The 25,378-nt window shown below is 41.4% G+C and overlaps 4 protein-coding genes across 4 annotated transcripts; 1 reads left to right on the top strand and 3 right to left on the bottom strand.

Moving 5' to 3' along the window:
- Positions 1 to 14: 14 nt before the first annotated feature.
- LOC134180387 (tectonin beta-propeller repeat-containing protein 2-like) lies at positions 15 to 4,991 on the bottom strand. Its single transcript, XM_062647539.1, has 8 exons — positions 4,798 to 4,991; positions 4,459 to 4,673; positions 4,280 to 4,396; positions 4,066 to 4,197; positions 3,836 to 4,008; positions 3,679 to 3,781; positions 2,931 to 3,611; positions 15 to 2,875 (listed from the first exon to the last, which is right to left on the bottom strand). Exons 1-8 carry the CDS (start codon positions 4,808 to 4,810, stop codon positions 80 to 82), a joined length of 4,230 nt encoding a protein of 1,409 aa, XP_062503523.1. The 5' UTR covers positions 4,811 to 4,991; the 3' UTR covers positions 15 to 79.
- A 497-nt stretch (positions 4,992 to 5,488) lies between these two features.
- LOC134179706 (tectonin beta-propeller repeat-containing protein 2-like) lies at positions 5,489 to 10,634 on the bottom strand. Its single transcript, XM_062646639.1, has 8 exons — positions 10,622 to 10,634; positions 10,293 to 10,507; positions 9,948 to 10,073; positions 9,532 to 9,663; positions 9,301 to 9,473; positions 9,138 to 9,237; positions 8,417 to 9,067; positions 5,489 to 8,346 (listed from the first exon to the last, which is right to left on the bottom strand). The coding sequence occupies exons 1-8, from the start codon at positions 10,632 to 10,634 to the stop codon at positions 5,608 to 5,610; spliced, it is 4,149 nt and encodes a 1,382-aa protein (XP_062502623.1). The 3' UTR covers positions 5,489 to 5,607.
- Positions 10,635 to 10,703: 69 nt separating this feature from the next.
- On the top strand, positions 10,704 to 16,965 carry LOC134179705 (leucine-rich repeat serine/threonine-protein kinase 2-like). The gene is made up of 2 exons (XM_062646638.1): positions 10,704 to 11,149; positions 11,482 to 16,965. The coding sequence occupies exons 1-2, from the start codon at positions 10,735 to 10,737 to the stop codon at positions 16,800 to 16,802; spliced, it is 5,736 nt and encodes a 1,911-aa protein (XP_062502622.1). The 5' UTR covers positions 10,704 to 10,734; the 3' UTR covers positions 16,803 to 16,965.
- Positions 16,966 to 17,115: 150 nt separating this feature from the next.
- On the bottom strand, positions 17,116 to 25,367 carry LOC134179704 (leucine-rich repeat serine/threonine-protein kinase 1-like). Its single transcript, XM_062646637.1, has 3 exons — positions 24,947 to 25,367; positions 23,121 to 23,446; positions 17,116 to 22,050 (listed from the first exon to the last, which is right to left on the bottom strand). Exons 1-3 carry the CDS (start codon positions 25,365 to 25,367, stop codon positions 17,254 to 17,256), a joined length of 5,544 nt encoding a protein of 1,847 aa, XP_062502621.1. The 3' UTR covers positions 17,116 to 17,253.
- Positions 25,368 to 25,378: the final 11 nt, after the last annotated feature.

The following is a 25,378-nucleotide window of genomic DNA, read 5'->3' as shown; positions in this document are numbered from 1 at the left end:
AACACAATAACAGAATTCTTGGGTATCTGTGATGTAATAACGTCAATATCTTACAATTCAAAGCTTAATTAACTGTCTATTATATAACATCCCAGCCATCAAGAGAGTCCCTGCTAAGAGCAACCTGACTGCCCATATATGCATTGGTGTGTCTAGAAAACATTTGACCATCTTTATCAACACCCCACAACTGGTCAAATGAGGTAACACTAATTTGATTGAAAGTCCCGACTACTTTCTTCCAGTAATCTCCCAAGCAGTTAGATTGTGAGATACCGAAGCGACACAACATCTCTCCAGACAGGGAGATGGCCCACACAGATACTCTGCTTGCAACTAGTTCTTTCACTTGTGCTCCAGCTACGTACTCCCAGTCTCCACCGGCAGGCAATTTTTCTGAAACTTCAGTGCGTACATAAACATTGCCTTTTGTGTCGACTGCCCACACCATACTATCATCAGGAGCAACAGCGACACGATGAAGAGGACATCCTAACAGTAGTCGACCTTCAATCTCCAACCACACAGGACTAGAGTGAGCATGTTGAGAAGGATTAGTAACAAGTCTAAGCCAAACTCGTCCTGCTTGATCAATAGCCCACACAGTCGTCATGCCACAAGACAACCATGTCACAGGTGAATGATTCATTGTAGTTGTATCAGCTTTTGTCCACGATATTCCTGCAGGACAATACGAGTTGATGCCTTCTCTTACCATCACCCTATTGCCAACAAGAGCCCACAGAGCAACTTCAGATGCAGTCAACAATGTCACCTTTTTAGAACTAGGAGGATCTATTGAGAACGGTCGAGCAGTTGGTGGAAGACAGAAGATTTCTCCATTACGTCGTACGGCCCACACTACACCAGTTTCTGGAGAGCTGAGAGAACCAGCAGCAACACACAACCAATTGCTGGCAGACTGAGGAATGCCCTGTATATTGACCATCTCATAACGGTTACCCAACAGAGCTGTATTGGATATGTGTATACTACTACTGCCTGTCAATACACAAACCCCAGCATCAGCATTAGCCACAACTAGCTTGAGAGAAGAATCAGCAGGTCTGACCCATGACAACAATGAGTTTATCAATGACAAATCTTCAACACGATAATCACTAAGTACAATTTCCCACCATCTTGGCTCTCCAGCTGGCTTATCTGTTGTTACTCCATGCTTAAACAAAACTGTACCACTACTGCTCACTGCCCAGCCTGCCTGGTGACCTCCCAAGCAGATGTGAGTACATTGAAGTTGATCGTCCATTAATTTCCATCGATTTCCTTGCCGTTGTGTGGTACTAATGCCAGCTCTGTAGTACACTAATCCTGACTTGTCTCGTGCCCATACAACACCCTTACAAGCAGTCACCTGAACAAATGATTGTGCCAGACCTAAAGCATTTTCCAAGGAGGCCCACCGTGGTCTCTGTCTCTCCCTAATAGGAATAACAGCAGAATAGAACACTGACCCTTCTCTTCTCAATGCCCACATTTGATTATCTTCAGCAGCAATGCATACCACTTCATCAGCAATTTTTTCCCATCCCTTGCCAGATGGGTTAGAGCTTGTTACTCCAAGTCTTACATACAAATGACTTCGACCTGTTACTCCCAAAATGTGCAGTCCATTCGGAGAAACACTTATCTGTTTGAAATAACCTTCAATCTTCTTCCATTTTCCACTCGATTCACCTACTTTGGCCATAAATGTACGATCCCTACTGTCTATTACAAATACGTGATTCTTCGACAGAGCAGCACAGTTAATATGAAACTTGCTAGGGTAAGGGTATGGAGTCCAACCATCCATCAAACGTTGATCTCCTGAGTCAACCATTGCTACTGACTGACTCAATGATGACGTGACTGCCATTGATGATCCATAGGCTGAGAATGTCATCGTTGCCATTGAAGACGAATGCTCATGCTCTGTGGACTTTCCTTCTGGCTTCTCATCATCAACATTATCTTGCTCCTTTTCTGTTACTAAAGATGAAAGGGAGTCTTCCCACTTGAATTTATCATAGATAGATGATACCACAGGAGGTGGAACCTCTGCAACTTTATCAGACCTTTCAACTTGCGATAGTGTAGTGACATCACGCTTTTGTTGTTCCAAAGAAGACTCATCAGTGTGCCCAGTTTCAATATCCACCATTGCACCACCTACAATGTCTGTTACATCACTGACATGTTCTTCTCCAGCTACTTGACCTGTATGTCCTACTGTTAGAGGACTATTACATCCTGTACTTCCAGGACTGTCCTCTGTGTAATCAATAGGAGAAACACAAGGGCTTTCCTTCTCTTTGACCTCATCAGGACTAAACCTGTCTAGCTGGCTAACAGGACTGCTCCTTCCACTGTGGTAGTCACCTACGGCATTCTGTTGGTAAGTGGGACTCTCGTATCTCTTGATATCACATGGACTCTTCTGCCTAATCACGGGGCTCAACCCTCCATTAGCATGAGACACAAAACTATTTCTACCACTATAATGGGCTGCAACTGATACCATGTCAAGTGTTTCTTGTTGATCAAAATGTTCAACAGTTATCTTCACATTCTCATTTTCCACATTACATGCAACCTCTCGGCCACTATCAGGTGAACCATCACGTGATACCGGAACACTGTGAGCAGTGTCTGCCAAAAAGTCTGGTTCTGTTGACGTTGCTCGAATTCCATCATATTCACTACCATCAGGCAAAATGGTAGCTAAGGCTAAAGTTGATTTTGATTTCTTTTTCTGCTGTTGTTTTGACTTTTTCTTTTTCCTTTCCTTCTTTGGATTGAAAACAATCTCATCCGAAAACACCGACTGACTGATCTGTTCAAATCTCTCACGTTTCAGTGCTTTCTCAAAAAACTAAACAAAACAAAACTACTTACAGGCAGAAACACAAACAACAACATGACCATACACTATCACGCTTCATTAATTTTTCTGCCGCATATGACTCCTCATCACAATGTTTCTCCTCATTCTCACCAGTTTGACTTTGCAACACAACTTCATCAACATCTGCTTGCTCTCCACTGTTGACCGTTACTTCTTGATGCTGACTAGGCAACTCATCTTGATTCAAACTTCCTTCAACCTTCTGTAGCTGCTCGTCACTTGCTGACAATAAATTAGTTGTAAGTTGACCTGTCACCTGAAGTTGAAAGGATTCTTCCTTAGCTGGCTGTAATTCAATTGCTTCTCTTGACTTATCTGTGCTAGATATCTCTGTGCTAGATATCTCTGTTTGCGATTCTTGTACTGAAGATTGCTTGACATCTGAAAAACTTGGGTGAAATGTCAGCATGAGGATGGGACATTCTGCATCTTCTCGTAGCACAAAAATTTCTGTCTTTGTAGCAGCAACATCAACAATTTTGCCTATATTACCATGACAACCCAAGACAGAATTGTTGTCAGGGTCAAGAATCCAAAGTATGTTGTCACAGTGAGTCACTATGTATTTGCCTGCCAACACGTGGAGACCGTGGAACTGTCCATCAACACACTGCCTAACAGGAGACGAGTGAACAGAATACATCTGAATAATTGGACCCTGACCAGAGCTCAACAAATCACGATACTGCAAGGTAGCAGAAACCTGAGCAAAAACAATGACATGGTAAACAAGCACACTCAACAATGATAACACCAGAAAAAGTTTGAACCTTTCCATAAAGGCTGGCTTTCCACAGACGTAATCCTGGTCTTGCAACATACACCAACACCTCTTCCTTGCTATTACCCCATAGACACGCCCCAAAAGGACCACTACCACAAGGACATGATCTCTCATGACAAATCACCATACAGATAAGTACCAACCTCTTTCTGTCTTTCTGCCCAATTGCAATAGGTTCTTTCCGGAGATGAAGTTGAGAGGAAACAAGAAGGGATCGTTTCATTGTTGACACAACTATCCAATCTTCAGCAACTCCAGCAGAAATTTGGACAATTGAACAATCAGCTTTATGTAGTAATCGAACGATACAACGATTCTAAACGCAATCACTTTCCTACATTTTTGTGCTAGCAAACTATCTCAATAACGTCACCTTTACAAAGTCAACCGCGGAAATGTTCACCTTTCCATGTTCATCTCCAGACACGAGAAACTCGCCATCTCCATGCCAAGCCAAGCACGTCACATTACCCAAATGATCTTTATTTAAAGTCAAGATCTTCAACTACAACGACAACGAAAAATGAAATCGCGTCCTACAGATCTCATTATGTGATCGAGAGTCGGTCGCGTGCAACTTTGCTCACTTTATGTCCTACTTGCAACTGAAATTGGAAGATGAACACAGCACCGGACACGCAGCCAAACGCAACCCTCTGTTTCGGCTCACACAGTTTCACGCAGCTAATGCTATTGCTCCTTCCCTGGAAAACAGACAAACAACTTCTTATACGCAATCCTTTACACGTACGTCTGCTCATGCTACTTGTGTTGGCAGCACTCCTGTTCGTTTTCTATTTTTCTCGTACACATAAATTGTTCCGGCGTTGGAGCCAATAACGAGTAACTCATCTGCAGCGTCCACGCAAGTCAGAGTCAGTTTGGTTGTCTTGAAAACGCCAGTAGTGCGAGGTATACACTCCAACAAATCTTTTAAGCGACGGCCTTCTTCTAAGCAAGAGCCACTGCTCGTTCGAACTCCTAAACACGAATCTGACATCAAACATCAGAGTCGAAGGTCGTTGCTGACGCCACAAGAACAAGCTCAATAGGCGTGGTCATACACCGGTGAAACTGTTTCCCTAACAATGAAGACTGAACATACCTTGCAATGCCATTGTAGAGTGTCTTGCAGTGAACTACAATCCGCGTACAGCTTACAGGAAAGTCGCCGTTGCCCGCATAACTAATGCGCATGCGTAGTAATTTCACGTGACTTGGTAATCCTGTTTGGTGTAATGCCAATGCGCACCTTCTTTGGAATGAGAGAAATTTTGTATCAGGCAATATGAAGGTGTGAATGACTACTGTTTATGTCATGCCCTTTATAGAGCTGCTCTAGAAACATGTAGCAAGTGTGATGCAGCTAGTGCTTCAACTGACTGATCATGAATCAACACACATATCTATGAACATGTTACATTGGCAGCTTGTCACAACACACGCACACGCGCGCGCGCACACACACACACACACACACACACGCGCGCGCGCGCGCGCGCACACACACACACCACACACACACACACACACGCGCGCGCGCGCACACACACACACCACACACGCGCGCACACACACGCGCGCGCACACACACACACACACACACACACACACACACACACACACACACACACACACACACACACACACACACACGCACAAAGATCTACATCCAAAATGTACATGATCATCTGTAGCAGGCACTTAGCCAGCAAAATGCCGTCAACACAACTGGTTAGAATGTATAAATCATGAGACAGACCCACCAGGTCATGCATGATACACGTATGCTAAAATTCACATCTGTAGCTGCTGCATATACACATGCAGCCACAGCTTTAATGAAACGGCATCAGCTATACAGCAACTGTACCATAAATTCTAACACCATAGTATAGCTGAGTCACTATCTGAACTAACTGTTGTACAAAGTTGTGTATCGTGTGAATATCTGACCATCACAGTCAATTCCCCAAAGTTGATCAAATTGTGTGACACTAATCCGATTGAAAGGAAGACCAACTACTTTCTTCCAGTTGTCTCCAGAATATTTCACCAGGGTTACACCAAGCTTACACAAAATGTTGCCAGATGTAGAGATGGCCCACACCGATGTCTTGCTTATTGCCAACTCCTTTAGTTTAGGCCCACCTACACATTCCCAGTCTTCGCCAGCAAGCTTTCTCTCGGAAAGGCCTGTACGGACATAAACAAACCCTTCAATATCAATTGCCCAAACCATGCTGTCATCAGAAGAAACAACCACACGATGAAGAGGACGGCCTTCATGTACACCTTGAATCAACATCCATGGTAGGCAAGGTTCAGACTGTTGAGTTAGGTCAACTGCTTCTCGTAACCATACTCGTCCCACTTTATCAACAGCCCACACAGTACATCTGCCACAAGAAAGCCATCGAAGAGGAGAGCTTACGGTAGTAGTATCAGCTCTCTTCCATGATACTCCTTCAGGACATTTTGAGTTGATTCCATTCCTCAATATGACAATATCACCAATAAGACACCACACAGCAGTTTCTGACACAGTCAACAGTGTCAGCTTTGTAGATGAAGGAGGATCGACTGAGAATGGTCGACCAGTTGGTGAAAGGCAGAAGATCTCTCCATTGCGCCGTACAGTCCACACTAGACCAGATTCTGGAGAGCTAAGAGAACCAGCAGCAACACACAACCAATGAGACGCAGATTGAGGAATTCCTTGCAAGCTAACAGTTTCATAACGACTTCCCAACAAAGCCGAGTTTGACCAGTATAAGTTAATACTTCCAGTGCATATGCAAACCCCTTTGTCACTATTAGAAGCAACTACTGTTGAAGAAGGTTTATCAGATTTAAACAGTGAAAACGGTAACATTCTTGATGATGGAGCTTCATCATAACAATCTGGACGACCTACTTTCCACCATGATAAATCTCTACTCTTGCTACTTGGACTGTCCGCAGTCATTCCTTTCATAAACAGAAGTGAACCGTCATGATGAATTGACAAACATGTCTGGTGACCTCCTGCACAAATGTGAATCATGTCAAGGCTGTCATTTACAGCTAACCATTTAGTTCCTTGAAGCTGCCGAGAACTGATGCCATATCTATAGTACACCAATCCTTGCTTATTTCGAGCCCAAACAACACCATTACAAGCTGTCACCTGTACAAATGAGAGAAACTGGCTTTCTGAATCTTTCAAACAATCCCACTCAATTTTCTGTCCCTCTCTTGCAGGAATAACATCAGAATATACTGCAGTGCCATCTCTCTGTAAACCCCACATCTGATTGTCTTCAACTGCAACATATGAAATGCCATCAGAAATCTTGCTCCATTTCTTGCCCATCTCAAGATGATTAGTAACACCAACCCTCAAATATAAACTGTTCTTGATTGACACTCCTACTATATGCAACTGATTAGGAGAAACACTTATCAAATTCAATTTTGGTTCCCCAGCTATCTTTTCCCATTTCACTTTAATTCCACCAACTTCAGCCATAAAACTGTCACCAGAATCATCAACCACAAATACATGAGTGTTTGAAAGAGCTACACAATTGATTTTCTTCTTCTCGCTAGGAAGCTGATACAATCTCCATTCGTCCATTACCAATTGGTCAACCATTGTTGCTGAGTGACTCAATGATAAAGATATTGCATTGTGTGATGACAGTGACAAAGAAGAATTGTTCTGCTCTGGGAATGTTTTGTGTCTTTCTGAGTCCTCATCATCATTCTGGTGTTTTGAAACAGACACTGATTCATCCCACATAAACTTGTCATAGATTGACATGTAACCGTCAGAGCCATTATCAGCTGCCATACAAGTTGCTTGTTCTAGATAAGAAAACTGACCTACAACACTAGTTTCAGTATTACCAAGAGCTTTACTAGTGATAGTGGCACCATCTAGCGTTTTAGGTATTTCTTCTACGCTATGTGAAGCTTGTTCTTCTTTTGGCCAACCACTTTCATCACAAGGACTATCATTTTTTAAATTAGTACCATCAGCCTGATGAACAAAGAAAGTACTGGTAGTCTTATCTACATCATCAGGTGAACTAGACTTGTCTTTGTCATCATCATCATCATTTTCATTTAGTTCATTCACATCAGTTCTATCTGTGACCGAATCTCTGCTGTAAATTACAGAATTAGTACTCACACACTCAGAATGGTTCATGTCTACCATATTTTCAGGTATCTTGATGTTCTCAGCTGAATTACTCTTTAGACAATCAGCCACATCCACATCATAATGCTGAATATTTTGATCTCTTTGTCCACTCTCACTACTGCCTACACCCAACACTGAACTTGGAGGGTCTTCATCGTTATCAGTAGTCACAACAATTTCATTTTCTTGAATTTCAAGTTGTTGACAACCATCACCATTTGAAAATATTTCAGTTGAAAGCGAGACAACTTCAGTAGTGACACTTGCCAATGTGTTTGTATCTGCAATTGCCATACTCCTTTCATTTGTGTCATTAGATAACGACAAGTCTGAAGTTTTCAGGCTTTTCTTTTTGGGGACATTCTTCTTTCTTTTCTCCTTTTTAGGATCATACACTATCTCATCTGAAAATGGTGCGTTGGTAGCCCGTTCAAATCTCTCCAGCTTCAATGCCTGCTCATGAAGCTATAAAAGCAAAAGCAAAACCATTAATAATGTAATCGTATGGTGTGACTAAATGACAAGAAAATTTTACAGTATCATAATTCTGCATCATTCCCTCTTGTTGATGTACTCTCTCATCATCTGCTATGGCCACCTTACTTACTTGACTAGGAAAATTGTGCACAACTGCTAATTCACTATGTTTTAACTCATCCGCTGCCAATTGTTGATGCTGATGAATGAGGTCACAATCAAATAAGGGCTTCTTTCTATCAACAATAGTTTGATCAGTCAATGTCATCATGTCTGTTTGATTGTCATTCAGCAACTTGTTTGAGTCTGCACATGCCGTGTCGATTGTTGATGTTGCTTCTTGTATTACGACTGTGTGCTCCCTTTGGGCAGCATACTGTCTGACAGGTAACGGTCTTGAATAAAATTTGATCATCAAAATAGGGCATTCAGCTTCTTCTCGTAGCACATAAATTTCTGTCATTGTGGCAGCAACATCCAATATCTTGCCAAGATTCCCATGACAACCCAGCACGGTGCTATTCTCAGGATCAAGAACCCACAAATTGTTTTCAGAGTGAGTCACAATGTATCTGCCTGCAAACAGGTGAAGACTCTGAAACTGTTCATCAATACATTTCTGATCACGAGTAAAGCAAACAGAATCCATCTGAATAGGGGAACTCTCATCAGAGGTCAGTAAACTGCGATACTGGAGTGTGGCTAAGACCTAGCATCAGTACAGTACACAATTTACTGTACATTAAAACTATAGAAACAAAACAACGTCGAAAAACAACCTTTCCATGTAAGCTTGCCTTCCATAATCGTAATCCTGGTCTTGCTACATACACCAACACCTCCTGATCAGAATGCCACAGACAAGCTCCAAAAGGTCCACTACAAGTAGTAAACCACAACATTAATTAGACAACTAGTTAGCAATTAAGAATCAATATTAACATTTTTCTGTCCTTCTGTCCAATTGGTACCGGTTGTCTATCACTACAATGATCTGATGTGAGAAGAAAAGATTTTGTGCTTGTTGACACGGCAATCCAGTCTTTAGCAATTCCTGCTGATAATTGGACAATTGGGCTATCTGTTTGATGCAGCCTTCGAATAGTGTATACATTCTAAACACATTACTCTCATGACCACATCAATATTTTACATCAAAATTACACAAACAACCTGAATAAAGTCAACTGTTATAATGACAATCTTGCCTTCAGCATCACCGGAAATAAGACAATTGCCATTTTTAAGCCACGACAGACCAGTTATGACAGAAGAATGATCTTTGCTCAAACGAAGCATTTTCATCTAGCAGAACAATGTGACAATGAAGGAAAGCATTACATGCATCAAAGGCATGAATCACAGTTTAGTATCTTCCATGCACAAGCCCATCAATGTCAAGAACTTATTAAAAGAGCTAGTAGGTTACCATGACAACAAAATTTCATATCATTATATCTCCTGTTTTTACCTAAACTTAATTAATAAATATTAAATAATCAAAATAACGTTAAAATTCAACAAGACGTTTTGTCTTCAATATTAGACTATTTGTAATAATGTCCACTTCTGTTTCAATCCAGCCTTACAGGAGCTTTTCTTTCTTCCTTTTGAATATGAACCTCACAGATGACTAAAACGCCAGACACGCAACCATACGCGACGCCTCGTATAGACTCACAAAGCCTGACACAGCTCACGCAATTGCTCCTTCCCTGCAACAGAAAGTTCACCAAACGTTCATTGAAATGACTTCATCTCAAGCGTCTTCACACACACACACACACACACACACACACACACACACACACACACACACACACACACACACACACACACACACACACACACACACACACACACACACACACACACACACACACACACACACACACACACACACACACACACACACACACACACACACACACAACCTCTTCAGGCAACATTCCTGTTCGCTTGCTACTCTTCTCGTATATAAAGACCGTTCCAGCGTTGCATCCAATAGCGAGCAATTCACATTGAGCATCCACACACGTTAGAGTCAACGTGCTACTCTTGAAGACGCCAAATGAACGAGGCAGACGCTCAAACAGATCTTTCAAACGACGACCTTCAACTAAACGAGGTGCAGCACTCATCCAACCTCCTAGCAACACAAGTTCAAATTAATTGCTAATTTAACTAGCACCCATAACTTCATCACACAAAATTAAGCAACCATACGTAATGTGCATGACCATGCTACAAACAACAACGTTACCTTCCACAGACATAGCGAAATGTCTAGGTTCGACAAGTTCACGCAAGCGCAGTAAATCAAAAATCACGTGATTGGGCGGAGCTTGAGACAACGAGAAGAAAGTCTGCACGCGAATGGCGTCTTCGCGGGCAAAAACCCTCGCTGATGAAAACAAACTGCACAGGTATTCTCGACGTGGGCGCTACGACAAGGTCAAAGCGTTCATCAGAGAACATCGCACTGACATGGCAAAACACCTCAGTCGGAGAGTTGGAGTCTACGGCTACACTCCACTTCATGAAGCAAGTGTAAACGGCCACGACAACGTGTTGCAGGAGTTACTACAAGAGAAAGGCGATCCTAACGTGAAGTCTAATACGGGATATACGCCCTTGCACAGTGCAGCATCTGGCGGGCACACGAAATGTGTTCGAGCTTTATTGGACAGCGGTGCCGATATCAGTCTGAAGGATGACTTTGGCAGGACGGCACTGGACACGGCTCAATTATGCAAGCATGCAGAAGTAGTCAAACTGATCAAGACCAAACGTAAGTGCGGGGTTTTTGATTTCGTATTGCGTTGTTAATTAATTGTGTCCGTGGATGCACTGATTCTTTCAAAACTATTCCTGCATACCTGCCTACTTGTCTGTGTTATTTATTATATATCTAAATATATATATATATATATATATATATATATATATATATATATATATATTTTTTTTTTTTATATATATATTTATTTATTTCTTACACACCTACTCACATACAGGGAAGTCCCATATATATATATATATATATATATATATATATATATATATATATATATGTCATGCAGTTAGATGATTGTATGTGTAATGTCTTAAATGCTTTGCTAGAAATTCTAGATCTTGCTAGAGATTTGAAAAATGGAGATCAAGAGAAGCTGAAAGAGTTTGGGAGAATGCTGTACGAAACAACTGCAACAGATGTTGAACCAGATTGCTTTAATGATGCACTCATGATCTGTGTCGAACAAGGCAACTTGGAAGCAGTTGCTAAGGTGCTACTCAAGGGAGCAACTGACTGGAGTAAGTTCATTGACTATTCTATGGAACATCAACAATACAAGGTAGCAAGCTTGCTCTACCTTTGCCATGCTGCAGAAGAAAACCACTTGGCAACAATCAAAGAGCTGTTCAGGCCTTCAGACAAAACATCAAAACAAACAGCAGATGAGTTGCAAGCAGTCAAGGATGTCCTGTGTGAGAATGGGCTTCAAACTGTTGCCCATGTGCCAATCAAATTTGGAATGAGGAAGAAGAACTACACAGCTGTGTATGAGCTCTTGCTTAGAACGGATTGTAGCAAGGAAGAGGGCCACGCTGACTGGCATGGATTGGCACTCAGGCTAGTTGACCCACAGTGGCTCGTAGCGATGGCATCATGGGTGAAGAAACTCTCTTTGATGTCCAATTTTCTTCATGTTATTCCCAAGGAAGTGGGTAAGCTTGTACACTTGCAGAGGCTAAACTTGGCACACAATGATTTAGAAACAATTCCATCCGAACTTGTTCTACTGCCTCAATTAAAGAGCCTTACATTAGCCCATAATCGGTTAGGTGAGCTACCTGATCAGGGTGAGTGGTCTTCATCACTCTGTGTTCTTAATCTAAACAACAACCTCTTGAAGGATCTTCCAAAGAGCATGCGAACTACATCCCTTAAGCAACTTCGCGTTGCTCACAATCCATTGCCTGAGTTACCACATGCTATCTGCTTGTGTGAAGGCTTGGAAAGTCTCGATATTAGTGAAACACATATTGCATTTCTCCCAAATGAAATGGGGAGACTAACTAGTCTGTCTGAACTGAAGACAGAAGGTCTTGATATCACTGATCCTGGTTCATCAGTGATGAAGACACCAAAAGATTGTGTCAGATATCTGAGACAACGGCTAAGAGGAAGTGAACCGTATTACAAAATGAAAATGATGATTGTTGGCTATGCAAATCGCGGCAAGTCAACTCTTGTTGCTCGACTCCAAGGTGTCGACATTGGTAATCTGGCTACTGTAGGTATAGATCTTACTGAATGGAGCTATTCCCCTTCCATGTTGAGCAAACAGAAGTTCACATTTCAGATTTGGGATTTTGGGGGCCAAAAAGAATATTATGCCACTCACCAATGTTTTTTGTCTACTCGGTCTCTGTATATTGTAGTATGGAGGGTTATTGATGGCGAAGCTGGTATTGAAGAACTGAAAATGTGGCTTGACAACATTGCTGCACGGGCACCACAATCACCAGTTCTCATAGTTGGAACTTTCTTGGACAAACTTTCCAGGGAGCAGAGGCAAAGCAAGTTTAGTGAGCATCTTCAGGATAAGGTCATTGAAATGGTCACTCACACTCCACGTTATAGAAATGTGCAGGTTAAGGCAGTTGTCAATGTCAGCTGTGCAAAGGAGAGTCGTGAAAATATTGATTATCTGAAGACAGCTATCTATGATGCAGCCTCAGAAGCAAAAGTTGGCAAAGAGAAGATAATGGGAGTGCTCGTTCCAGCCAGCTACTTAGCTCTAGACAGACAACTGAATAAAAAGCGACTCCAACTACAACAAAAGGGTGACCCTCCTATCAAATGGAAGCAAGAGCTTCGTGATATCATACAGCAAACTCGCGCAGCATCAGATATTGATAACGATGATGAACTTGACCTTGCTGCACGTTTCTTACATGAAATTGGCACCTTGCTACACTTTGATGATGCAAGTGGCAGGCTTTCTGATCTCTATTTCATTGATCCACGGTGGTTGTGTGATATGATGGCTATCATTGTAACAGTTCGAGAGAGGAACCCATACATTCGTAATGGCATTCTCAAGATGTCAGCACTTCCTCATTTATTTAAAGGCAAAAGATTTCCTTCCTCACTTTTTCCAGAATATGTTCAATTGCTCAACCGATTTGAAATTGCTCTGCCATTGGATCAAAACCATATTCTCATTCCTTCAATGCTACCTGACAGCCCATCAGCAGAAGTTCCAGTCATTGCTTCTTCGGCTCCAGTTTTGCGTAGGCAGCATTCAATGATTTACATTCCTCCTGGCTTTTGGAGTCGACTCATTTCTCGCCTTTTGCTGTTTATCAAGGAAATTTCACATTTTCTACCAGCAAGTGGTGATGAAAGCGATTTGGTTTCAACAACAGATGAAAACACAAGATGTTTGTCTTCAGTGGATTCCTTAAGTGACGAAACAGATCATGACACAAATGCCACTACACCATCAGACTCCTCTTTAAATCAACTTTCTGGAAACTATGAGGAACTGTCTAAATCCAATGATTCAGAAAAGGATGAAACTTCTGTTTCTTGTTTAACTCATAAGATTTCAACATCTAGTTTGGACTCAGATGTAATAAACATGACATCTATAGCAATAACTGAAACCATAACATCAACAATTTTTGAAGACTCAGCAGCACCGCTGAATGTTGCTAATGTAGATGTTCCTAATGCAACAGTCTTTCCTGAACCTACTGAAGACAATGAATGGGAACTGCTATTTTCTGAGGATCACTTTGGTAGTGACATTGCAGGACATTCTTCTTTTTCTCTTGAACAGAAGAGAGACCAGCCACAAGTCCAAACAGTGTCTCATTCCTCGCCTGTTCAGTTACACCTCAATAGTCTACGACAACGCAAAGTATGTGACCTTATAGCCAGAATGTCAGCTGACCAATTTGCTGTCCTCAAGAAACACAAAGTATTCTATTGGAAAACAGGATTTTGTTTTAGCCATCCTCATTTATTTTTTATGGTTCAACAGTATGACAGTGACAGTTATGGTAGAAAAGGGATAGAGACAATTACATCTGCTGGCCTAAATGGCTGCAGAACTCTAAGTCGTCTTGTTGACCAAATCAACAATCTAATTCATGATTGGTTTCCTGGACTTCTTGGTGATGATGGCCGGCTGAAGTCTGTCATTCAGTTATGTCCTTGTATTGAGTGTTTTCGGCATGGTGTAGACAAACCACATATCTTTCCCTTTGAGCCGCAGCTCGTTGAAGCAGTGATGCTAGGAACAGAAGAGACTGTCGAATGTGAGAAACACGTACTTCCAACAAAATTATGTGAATTAGTTCCTGATTTGCTTCTTATCGACTTGGATCGCGAGTTTGTTCTCTCTTTTGATGAAATACTTTGTCCTGAATCTGACGAAGTCAAACTGGGACAAGGTGGATTTGGTGCTGTCTTCTTAGGAGAATGCAGAGGCCAGCAAGTAGCAATTAAGACTTACTTTGATCAGTCAGGATGTGATCCAGTTAAGCCACTGAGTGAGCTACGTCAAGAAGTTGCTGTTTTACAGATAATCAGTCATCCTAATCTAGTTGGTATGGTTGGTGTTTGTTTGAAACCAATTCGCCTTGTATTAGAATTGGCACCGTTAGGAGCTCTGGACACTTACCTGAAAGGAAAACAGCCTCTTTCCCGGATTCTTATTCACAGAGTGGCAGGACAAGTTGGGGCTGCATTAGCCCATCTTCACAACCAGCTGATTATATTTCGCGACTTGAAGGCCGCCAATGTCCTTGTCTGGTCGCTTGATCCTAGTGATGCAATCAATGTAAAACTGACTGATTATGGTATTGCAACAGTTGCTTCTCCAACAGGCCTTAAAGGATTTGAAGGAACAAAAGGTTTTCAGGCACCAGAAATGCTACGATTCTCAGGAACAGAGGAATACACGTGCATGGTAGATATATATGCATTTGCCATGTTTCTTTATCAGCTAATTGCTCGTCGTTCACCATTTCATTCTCTTGGAGAAGCACATATCACTCCAGCTGTTTTAAAAGGCCGGCGCCCAGCCTTACGCGACGTCAGTGTCAGCAAATGTGGATTCCTTTATCTCACTGGTCTGATGAGGCAGTGTTGGGTTGAAAATCCACGATCTCGTGTTCCAGCTGAAGACATTCCCAACCTCGTCCACAGGTCAGAGTTTCAGTGCACTTTAGGTGCTGTGAATATTCCCAGTACATCCTCATTAATTCACCATGCCTGTCTTGTTGACACAACACAGCAGCTGTGGATATCTGTGGTTTCTGGTAAGGATGTCATTCTTCATGTTTATGAATTGTCCAATCTGGCTGAGCCTATGACATCTCTGGTGATTAGTAATGTCATGTGCTTGACAATAATTAGCAATGATTCAATTGTATATGTTGCTGTTTCAGCACTGAATCAAACCTGCTGTATACACTGTTATCGGAGTATTAAAGATGTTGAGCCTAAACAGCTGGAAACAATTCAAGAAACTGAGATGGTCACAGCAATGCTTCCACTAGACAATCAACTTGCTGTTTGCAGGCAGAATGGAATAATTCGTATTTACTCTTCTAATGATAGCAAGGGATCACATAATAGCAGTGATTTTCAAGAAGCTGATGTTGCCTTTTCTTACCCAGTTGTTTCAATTGTGCAAACACTTGGAAAAGTATGGTGTGCAAGTAAACGATATATCTATACACTAGATGAGGAGTGGTCACTGGATGGTTTGTGGACTCACCAAACCATAGAGAACTCTATTGCATCTCTACATGTGAGTAGTGATGAGGAAACTGTGTGGTGCACTTACAGTGGTAGACCATGTTTGTCATGCTGGAATGCACATTCTAAAGGTGTTCTTGTAAGGGACCTGCAACTACACTCAGTTCTGAGTAGTGTGCAAGTCACTGAATTGAATTCAGTGGCTATTGCGTGTATCACTGTAGTCTTGGACACAATTTGGATAGCGAGCCGCTCAGGTCATTTGTTCATAGTTGACAGCAAGTCTGACAAGCTGATTCACTTCTTTTATCCATATCGTGGAGATATCGGTATTCTTCTCAGCTCAACAGGCTGCAGTCCATGTGGAACAGAAAAAGGTCTTGTAGTTTCTTGTGGTCGCTCCTGGAAACCGCACAATCTAATGGGAGAGGTGATGCTACCTAGAAACCTCGTTTGTGACCAGCCGGAAACAACAAACACAGTTGTACTGTGGGAAAGTTTACATGCTGAAGAACTACACAACGTTGTTCAACTAGAACAGAAATTAGGAAGTCCAACTTCAGCCAAACAACAGTTTGTACAAAATGCAGCAGGATATGCAGAAACATTCGAGTGGCTGAACAGCACCGAAGGCAAACTCACAAGACAACCGACTTGTAGTTAGGTAAGTTCCTATAAACATTGCTAGCAGCTTCTGTCACAAGAGTGTACACTGTTCATAACACAGTACATTACTAACAGTACTGTATAGCAAGCCGAATGACTGAGTTTTGTACATAAAGTAAAGTAGCTGTTCTATTGAGAGTAATATAGTGCTTGTAATCACAGCCATGTCTACAGTAGGAACATTGTAAACTGAGCATACCATATCTGAACATAGTAACAACTTCAGACAGCAGAAATAAGTGACTGAGTTCATTTTACATTTTAAGAAATACATGTACTACAGCAGCTGATATACATTATATGCAATACATTAGCACACACAGTAGAACACCAAGATTTCTAGTGATGCTCTCCTATCTTAAAGCTACTACATCAAGACAATCACAACACATGCAATGGCAATTATAGAATACTCAAATGGCTGACAGTTGTTACGAAAAGATGTCCATTCACAGTTGACTTCTTTGCTCCAGTAGCTTTGCATTAGCCCCAGAAATAGCCTCCCACATCAATACTGTACCTTCAGTTGAGTTATCCATCTTGTAAAGAATTTCTGCTTCTCGATCATAATGGAAGCCACTTGCCCCACTTATTACAACTCCATGTTCTGTAATGGGAAGATCAATGGTAAGAAGACATATAACCTTCCCATTATGTGCTCGAAACTGTGTAAGAAGTTCTCGACTTGGCATTTGAAATATTAGAATAAAGCCTGTTTCTGTGCCAACCCATAACGTATCAGCAACTGGCAAAACAGAGCGAATTCTATCACCAGCTAGTGCAAATGGAGTAGCACTATGCAATCTTGGACGTCTTAAGCCAGGCAGTATTGTAGGCTGAGATTCAGTCACGTTGACAACAGAGTCAGGATGAAAGCAATCAAAACTATCACGTAAAGTGTGTGATGTGACATCCCAACAAGACAGAAGAGCCAGTTTACGATGCATACCCCATATGCTCTGACCATCTGGTGATACCACAAGACCCGTGACAGCCTGTTCACAAGGAATCGTGCAAATAGTGTCCAAAGAATCAGAATCTATAGCATAAAGTTGGTCACCACAACTACACCACACCTCATTTTCAACTGCTGCAATAGAAATAATAGGTTCTGACCCAATGCACAACAGCTGTCCTCTTGTATACAAAGAGCTCTCCTCATACACTGACAGTTGACCATGGTCAAGACCAGCAAAGACTTTATTATTGCATGTGACAAGAGACACCACAGGCTGACCAGTCTCATTAGTCTCTAGCAGTTTCCTTGTTTTCACATTAAATATGAGAATGACCTTTTCTACTACACCAACCCACACGGTATCTGTACCAACTGCAACTGCGCACAGGGCTTTGTATGTACTTATATCCAAATCTTCACCAGCTGCAGGAATAGAACTTCTAATGCAAAGGTTATGCACATCTAGCACAAACCCTAGCAACTGCTCCTCTTTTTCTGCAAACACCCACAATTCCTCAGCTTGTGGCACAAAACACATAAGCCTGACACTGTCAGAATGAGGAAGCACCTGACACCCCATAAGACACTGACACTGAGGTACAAGCAGATTAGTTACTATAGTCAGAGGTTTTGGTCTGTCACTTGGCTTGCTTTCCCAGCATTGCTTTACTAGTTCAGCTAAACAATACAAGCCTCCCTCTGGTACAGCATGATCACTTAAATGAGGTCTGAGATTCTGTAGAATCAGAGTTACAATATCAGCTTTTGCTTCACCATCGAACGGCTTCTGATAAGTAATCATTTCATACAACACCATAGCAAATGAGAATATGTCAACTGATGCATCATATTCTTCCATGCCTTTACTCTCTACAATTTCTGGAGCTTGATATGCACCAGAACCTGCATTGCCTTTCAATCCAGATGGAAACTCAATCCCAGCTGCTCTGAAATCACAAAGCTTGATGTTTGTCAACTCCTCAATTGCAAGTGAAAACACCAGCACAGCTCTGGGGTTTAGGTTTCGATGAACAATATGTTTGCTATGAAGATGTGCAAGAGCTGCTGCAATCTGACTAGCCAAGTGGAATAAAAGTATTCGTTCCAATCTCACTCTTGCCCCACTAAGATGTTGGTCTAATGATCCGTGGGGTGCTAGCTCAAGAACAAGGCCAAGAGGTCTAGGACACACTCCTAACAATCTGACAACATTAGGGTGACTCACAGTTTGAAGATGCTTCATCTCTGCTCGCATATGATAAAAGACATGTTGGACTGAGGCTGAAGTGTTTGCCAGCACTGTGTATGCTTTGAAAGCAGCTGCTTGGTTATCAACATTGACTTTACAAACTTGTGTACAGCCAGAGCCTCCAATCTTGTCCATAATCTGTAGCTGATTATGTGATATAATAAGACTTGCAGGCAAATCGCTGAAAACCATCTCTGGTACTAGCTCATTTAAGCAGGGAGGTTCTTTAATGTGCTGGTGGCATTTTACTGGAGTACCTCGTAGACATGCTTCAACACATGTCTCAAGAATGAAGTTGTTTGCACACTTGACACCAAGCCGACTGCACTGACAACAAGTTGCAGTCTGTTGAACAAAGCAATTCGATGAAGGCAATTCTAGAAGTTCAGGAAACCACTCTATCAATAAAGCGAAAAGAATGTCAACAATCAGTGTCATAGCCTTCTTGCCTCTTTCATTTGCAGAGGTGACCACCTCCAGCTCTTGATCAGTCCCAGTTGTTTGGTCCATTCTTCTTTTCAAACAGAAGAATGAATCACCAACAGAACATGACATGCCATATCGCCAGTAATGAAGAGCTCTTCCTGAGCCATCACTACAAATACTGCCAACTTGTGGCCTTGATCTTGGCAAAGAAACAAAATCTATATCATCCTCTAGAGGTGACACTGAAGTCTGACTCAGACTAACTGTTTCCTGGGTCTTCTTTTGAAACAACAGCTCATTTGGTTTTTGTTTAGATCTGTTGCTTGAAATGTCATTGTATGACCCTTTTTCCATTGATGCATCTACATTAAGCTTACTTAGTCCTGCTTTCTTTCCTTTCATTTCAATTTCGACTTCTGTGCCAGTCATTAGCATTTGGCTTTCAACTGGATTATCAGTTTCTGTAGCAGGCAACATCAAATGTGAATCAATAGAATCTTCTCCATTACCTGGCTCTACTGAGTCAGACGTTGAATATGAATCAATTTGTGCTTTTTGGTCAGCAAAACCAGCAGTTACAGGCTGAAATAGTGTTTGATGATCAACACCAAAAGCAACTGCTATCTCTTTCAATGACAATATCAAACGAGCCAACAAACGATTCCAAAACCATGTAGCAAGGTGAGTAAATGTGTAGAGCCTGCGTAACTGCAGAGATGTACTGCCAAGGTTTAAAAACTCTGAAGATTGCTTAGTAGGTAGAAGAGCTGGCACTAACATAACCTCGGAATCAATTGTAATGGCAACAGAGAACCTGTTTAGCAGCCGTAAGAAGGAATCATAATACTCTGCTGAAAAGCGATGGCATGGAAACAAAATTGGTAAGTCATCACGACGAAGCAAGCCACTAATGGCTGCAGAGCTGCGAGGACACGCATAAACAACTCGAGTCATCAGTTCATACAGCCATGAAGGATCAATAAAAAGCAATTGATTGATGTCAACTTTGGAAATATCAAAATGCATCAATACTCCTGCTTTCATCAAATATTCGACCAGCTCTTTCTGCTCTTGTGGATTGTCGATGTCCTGACCAGGAATTTCATGAAGAAGTGTGAGCATATCATTCTTTGCCATGATAGGACATTTATTCTTTTGGGTACAATGTTGTCGTTGAGTAGCAATCTTTTTTGCAACTTGAAGGTAGCTGTATGGAACTAAATGTTTCATTCTCTTCTTGTCATTCTCAAACAAGCTAACAGCTGCTGAATACAGTGCTTCTCTTAGCTTGCGAATACCTTTTTTGCTGTCAGACTCATCGCTAACAAAAACAACTCCTCCACAACGAAATGAACTGTATGGATGCTCACTTGTCATTTTTCTCCACTGATTGTTAATTTGCATGACAAGACGATCTTCAAGAGTTCCCTTGCCTTGTTTGCCAGAATAGTAGCCAACAACTACAACTGTGGCATCTGGTACATACTTTACTATTGATTCCAGCCATGGCGATAATTCCAGAACAGCATCCACACCTCGTAATGCATCAAATGCCAGCAAACAAACACACTGCTTTGTCAGAAAACATTGATAAGTTGAATAGTAAGGCTCAAATCCAGTAAAATTCCACATGCTAAAGTCAACCTTGAATTTTGTCCATAGCTTGGGTTTATATTCCCAGTCAGTGATAACAAGCTGTGGGTGAGTAGAAGTCTCATTTCCACCATTACCACTGCTACCACCGAATTCACTGTTAATACTCTCTGGACTACTACTTTTCTCTTTTCTGACCGGGATGGGAGAGAAACCATCACCTTGCAGACGCGCTACTAACGCCTGCTTTACCTTTGACTGATAGCCAAGAACAACCAACTTCAAGCGATATTCTTCTTTAGCAGAACGAAGCTTGCATCTCAAATACCGAACAACTTCTTGAGCTGACCTGCTATGTTTTGGAGGAACATTAGTAACTACTACTCCAGCTAAGTTCAAGGTCTCCAGATCTAACAGTTGGCCCAATGTATTAGGCAAAGAACTAAGAAATGTATTGTAGCTCAAATCAAGTTCTTTTAATGTCAAAATGCATGGCACACATGTAGGAACTTCTGAAAAAAGGTTTCGATCTATTTTCAGTGACACAAGACATGCATTTTGCATGCCATCTGGAAGATGTCGAAGCTTATTATTAGATAGATAAAGCTTCTCCAAACTCCGTGACCAGGATGATGTCTGGGGCAGTTCCCTCAACACATTTCGAGACAGATCAAGCTGTCGAAGATTGGCTTGCTGAAACAGCTTCATAGGCACTGTCTCTAAAACATTGCCAGAGAGATCAAGATTAACCAATTCTGTGAGAGGCAGCAGCAAATCTTGGAATTTATGCAGTTTGTTATTGCTCAGATCAAGAGAACAGACAAATGAAGCAACAGCACGCACCCACTCTGGTTCAATCTGCTTCAACCGCAATTTACTCCAGTTGACAATGCCTTGATTTCGATTACAATCTAAATGTTGGAGCAAATGGTAAATAATAGTATTCCGAGTGAATTTGATTGCAACACTAATCAGCACTTCAATCGGTGGTTTTCGCTTTCTTACTGAGTCAAGTACCATCTGCGAGAAATACAAAACAAGCAAACCGTTACAAGTTTCCAAAAATAAACTACATTTACACAATGTGAACAAAAATCTTTTCTTGCATTTCTATCCCTTTTACAATAACAATTACTCGGGTCACACACATGACATACATTGTCAAACATAACGTCATGGCTTACAAGCTAGTCTGTTGACTGAAATAGAACTTACAAACCATCTAATCAAACTGTTGTCTTTACATGTCTGGCATCATTGCAAAACTAAAACAAGTAGTTAAAATCTTTATAAACTGCAGTCTAAGCCAGTCAAGTGTTTGAGAGAATGGTAATGTGTTGCGTCTGATAGTTTGACATGTTAATACTATTCTAGGCGATAGAAGGAGAATTTAAGAATTGATTGAATGCATTTTGGTGGTTAAATTACATATATTGTATATTTTGCTTCTGTTCAATCAAGAAAGATCGAGAAAGTGCAGTCCCACAGCATCTGCCTGCCTTATTGTGGCATATACTGCTCACTTTTCATTAGCTCTTAACTCTAAAAGAAACTGTGACAACAACCAGCAGACCCGGATCCAGATGGGGATTCAGGGGGTTTGAAGCCCCCTCTTTTCCAATAGGCGTGGTCAATAATTTCATATAATTTCATTAGAAAAGAGAAAATTAGTAATGCTATAAAAACTACTATCAGGTCAACCCCCTCTTTCAAAAATTCCTGGATCCGGGCCTGACCAGCCACCTCCTATAACTATCCTCCCTCTTTCTGATCATATCAACAAAATGCCAAAGTAATAGGCTATAGTGACATAACCTTACAGTTTACATTAATTGATGCAAGTTTGGAAGTTATGCTGATCAGTTAATCCTTGGTGTGCATGTACTGTGAGGGTTATAATAGTTCTTTGTAGTTTGTCATTTATATAAGTTGATCTACATTCTGTACTGAAGCAGCTTTTGATTTGGTCTTTACAGCACAGCTTTAGGAGTATGAACAACAAACATAATGACATGTTAGCTAAAGTAAGCAGTATTTATGTTAGGCTGCTAGTATTGTGAAGCATACATAAAGCTATTTAGCAAACTGACCGGTAAGTATGACTCATAGTAGTCATACTCATCGTGTGAGTCTCCGAAGACGTAGAGAATTCTATCAAGATCATCTTTGATGACTGCACGAGCAAGGGCCAGCAGTGCAGTAATATTGTAGTGTCCTTGTTGTGCAGAGATTTCAAGAGCATATGCAAGGTTGGTGACACCCTTACAGAGCAAATGGCAAACAGGTTTTAAAGCTCCGTTTCTAGCACAGATGTTCAGTGCTTGCTCCAGATCATTTTTCTCAAATTCCTTCACTTTTACTGTGTTCAGCATCTCAGTGACCTTAGCAGGGTGATGTTCAGCAGCAGCAACTAAGTCTACAGAAAGAGTTATAATCATACAAATCTCTAAATCAACTTTGCTGTCAGTACAAGTTCTATATAGCATACTATCAAGATAGTACGGAACACAGAAATCCTGTAGTGTACAGCTCTAGATAAAAATTATGACACAAATTAACCAAACATCATTGTATCTACTGTTTTGCAGTTATCATGAGATAGTTTAGACTTCGACGCGTTGTGTTGTAGCTACACACACACAGACACACACACACACACACACACACACACACACACACACACACACACACACACACACACACCACATATATTGCAAAAGGTAGCTCATTATTGCCTACTTGGTTGCTCCCAAAGCTGGTTAATTGTCTTAAAAAGGCATTGTCTAATGAAAAACTATCTCAAGAATTCAAACGGACTGTGACACGATTAATTAATTATTTGGAAAGTTAAAACAATACAAATCACTTAGAAGGCTACATTCCACATGATAAGAGGGTAATCCAGCAATACAGAATTATAGACCTCTTCTGATCAGTAGCCAGTTCATATAACATAACACTAACAGCGTATTTCCAAATTTTTCATTTTTAGTTTTCAAGTTCAACTTCTAATTTGCAATGTCTGACTACTCAAGCACTGTATGACTGCCATACTATACACACGTACATACTGTCTTACTATGGATAGGTAACACATACACATAACTTATGCAAGATCATATTACTATTACTATCAATTTCAGTTGTGAAGACTGAATGGGTGAGATAAACTCAACACCACAATTACTTTTTATTAACAGCCCATAGACTGTAATTAAGACTCAAAACTCATCTGTCTATACGTTGCACTTGTCTTGCTATTCTCTCCTTACATATTCTTCTAAATTTGGGGCACATTTCTTTATTCTCCACCAGCCAATCTGGTTGAAGTTGTGGACCTCAACCAGAATCAGTGAAGCTCAGCCAACTAATCCAGCCGTAGACTTAGATGGTGGAGGTTGGTTGAGCTCCACTGATTCTGGTTGAAGACATAAAGAAATGCTACCTCACCCGATAAAGATCCACAACCTCAACTTTATCCACAACCTCAACCGAACTAGCTGGTGGTGAATAAAGAAATGTGCCCTTGGTTCAAGAAAGCAAAACCTGTTAGGTCTAACAAGATTTGATTAGCTAGTGCTAGCTTGCTAATGTCATGCATTAGCAACAATAATGAATAATGCCACGACTTCCAATCTTACAACAGGAGTCTGGATAGTCATTGCTCGACACACAACACATAGTGTTGCTTAGGATCAGTGTGTGTGTATATATAGCTCACAGAACAGTCAACGCGGATGTACCCATGGCCAGTTAGAGAAAAGCCCTATCAGTGTACCTAGCTACATGTCTGAACTGCATATTAGTAAAAACGATGCCAGCACGACTACCTACAGTCCTCTTCCGTTTGTCTCACAAAATCCTCCTATCTAACTAATCACGTGTAGTATTTTCTAGAAACTGCCCACATGCTCACCACGGCTTTTCAGCAATTGCTTCACAACATTAGCTTCTTCTTTTTTGTCTCTCTTGGTAAAGTACGTGGACTTCATCTTGTCTCTAGGTGTTTGTTTCTTGCTGTCTTGCGCCGCAATGTCGGCTCCATATCGCAGTAACAGCTTCACGCATTGAGACCTTGCTCGAGCGCATGCGACGTGCAGTGGAGTCAGTCCGGTCTGAGATTTTATATTGGGTTTGCCACCGTACAGCAAAAGCCAATGCAGTGCATCAGGGTTGTTGCGCTCGCAGGCCTCGTGGAGAACTGACAGGCCGCTTTTCGCGTCCAATTTGCTGAGGCGCTGCGGCAGTCGAATTCCTCGTTTGAGCTCTTTGAGAAGCTCGTCGTTCCTTCTTTCTCTGCACAAAAGCAGCAAGTCAGGAGGATTGCCGTCCACCATTACAAGGTCAC

The sequence above is a fragment of the Corticium candelabrum genome, chromosome 5 (genome assembly GCF_963422355.1).
Source record: "Corticium candelabrum chromosome 5, ooCorCand1.1, whole genome shotgun sequence".
Taxonomy (NCBI): Eukaryota; Metazoa; Porifera; class Homoscleromorpha; order Homosclerophorida; family Plakinidae; genus Corticium; species Corticium candelabrum.
The sequence above is the reverse complement of the archived record's forward strand: the minus strand, read 5'-3'. Positions and strand labels throughout refer to the sequence as shown.

Bases quoted from the DNA above. Each gene is read 5' to 3' on its own strand.
- LOC134180387 (XM_062647539.1), bottom strand. The intron at 4,009-4,065 runs GTGACGTTATTG...GATTGCGTTTAG, and splicing joins CCGCGGTTGACTTTGTAAAG to AATCGTTGTATCGTTCGATT. The intron at 2,876-2,930 runs GTATGGTCATGT...TGTTTTGTTTAG, and splicing joins AATTAATGAAGCGTGATAGT to TTTTTTGAGAAAGCACTGAA.
- LOC134179706 (XM_062646639.1), bottom strand. The intron at 10,074-10,292 runs GTTGTGTGTGTG...TTTCTGTTGCAG, and splicing joins CAGGAATGTTGCCTGAAGAG to GGAAGGAGCAATTGCGTGAG. The intron at 8,347-8,416 runs GTAAAATTTTCT...TTGCTTTTATAG, and splicing joins TGATGCAGAATTATGATACT to CTTCATGAGCAGGCATTGAA.
- LOC134179705 (XM_062646638.1), top strand. From the start codon at position 10,735: ATGGCGTCTTCGCGGGCAAAAACCCTCGCTGATGAAAACAAACTGCAC. The intron at 11,150-11,481 runs GTAAGTGCGGGG...ATGCTTTGCTAG, and splicing joins CAAACTGATCAAGACCAAAC to AAATTCTAGATCTTGCTAGA.
- LOC134179704 (XM_062646637.1), bottom strand. From the start codon at position 25,367: ATGGTGGACGGCAATCCTCCTGACTTGCTGCTTTTGTGCAGAGAAAGA. The intron at 23,447-24,946 runs GTGAGCATGTGG...CTCTTTCTGTAG, and splicing joins GCAATTGCTGAAAAGCCGTG to ACTTAGTTGCTGCTGCTGAA. The intron at 22,051-23,120 runs GTCAGTTTGCTA...TATTTCTCGCAG, and splicing joins ACTATGAGTCATACTTACCG to ATGGTACTTGACTCAGTAAG.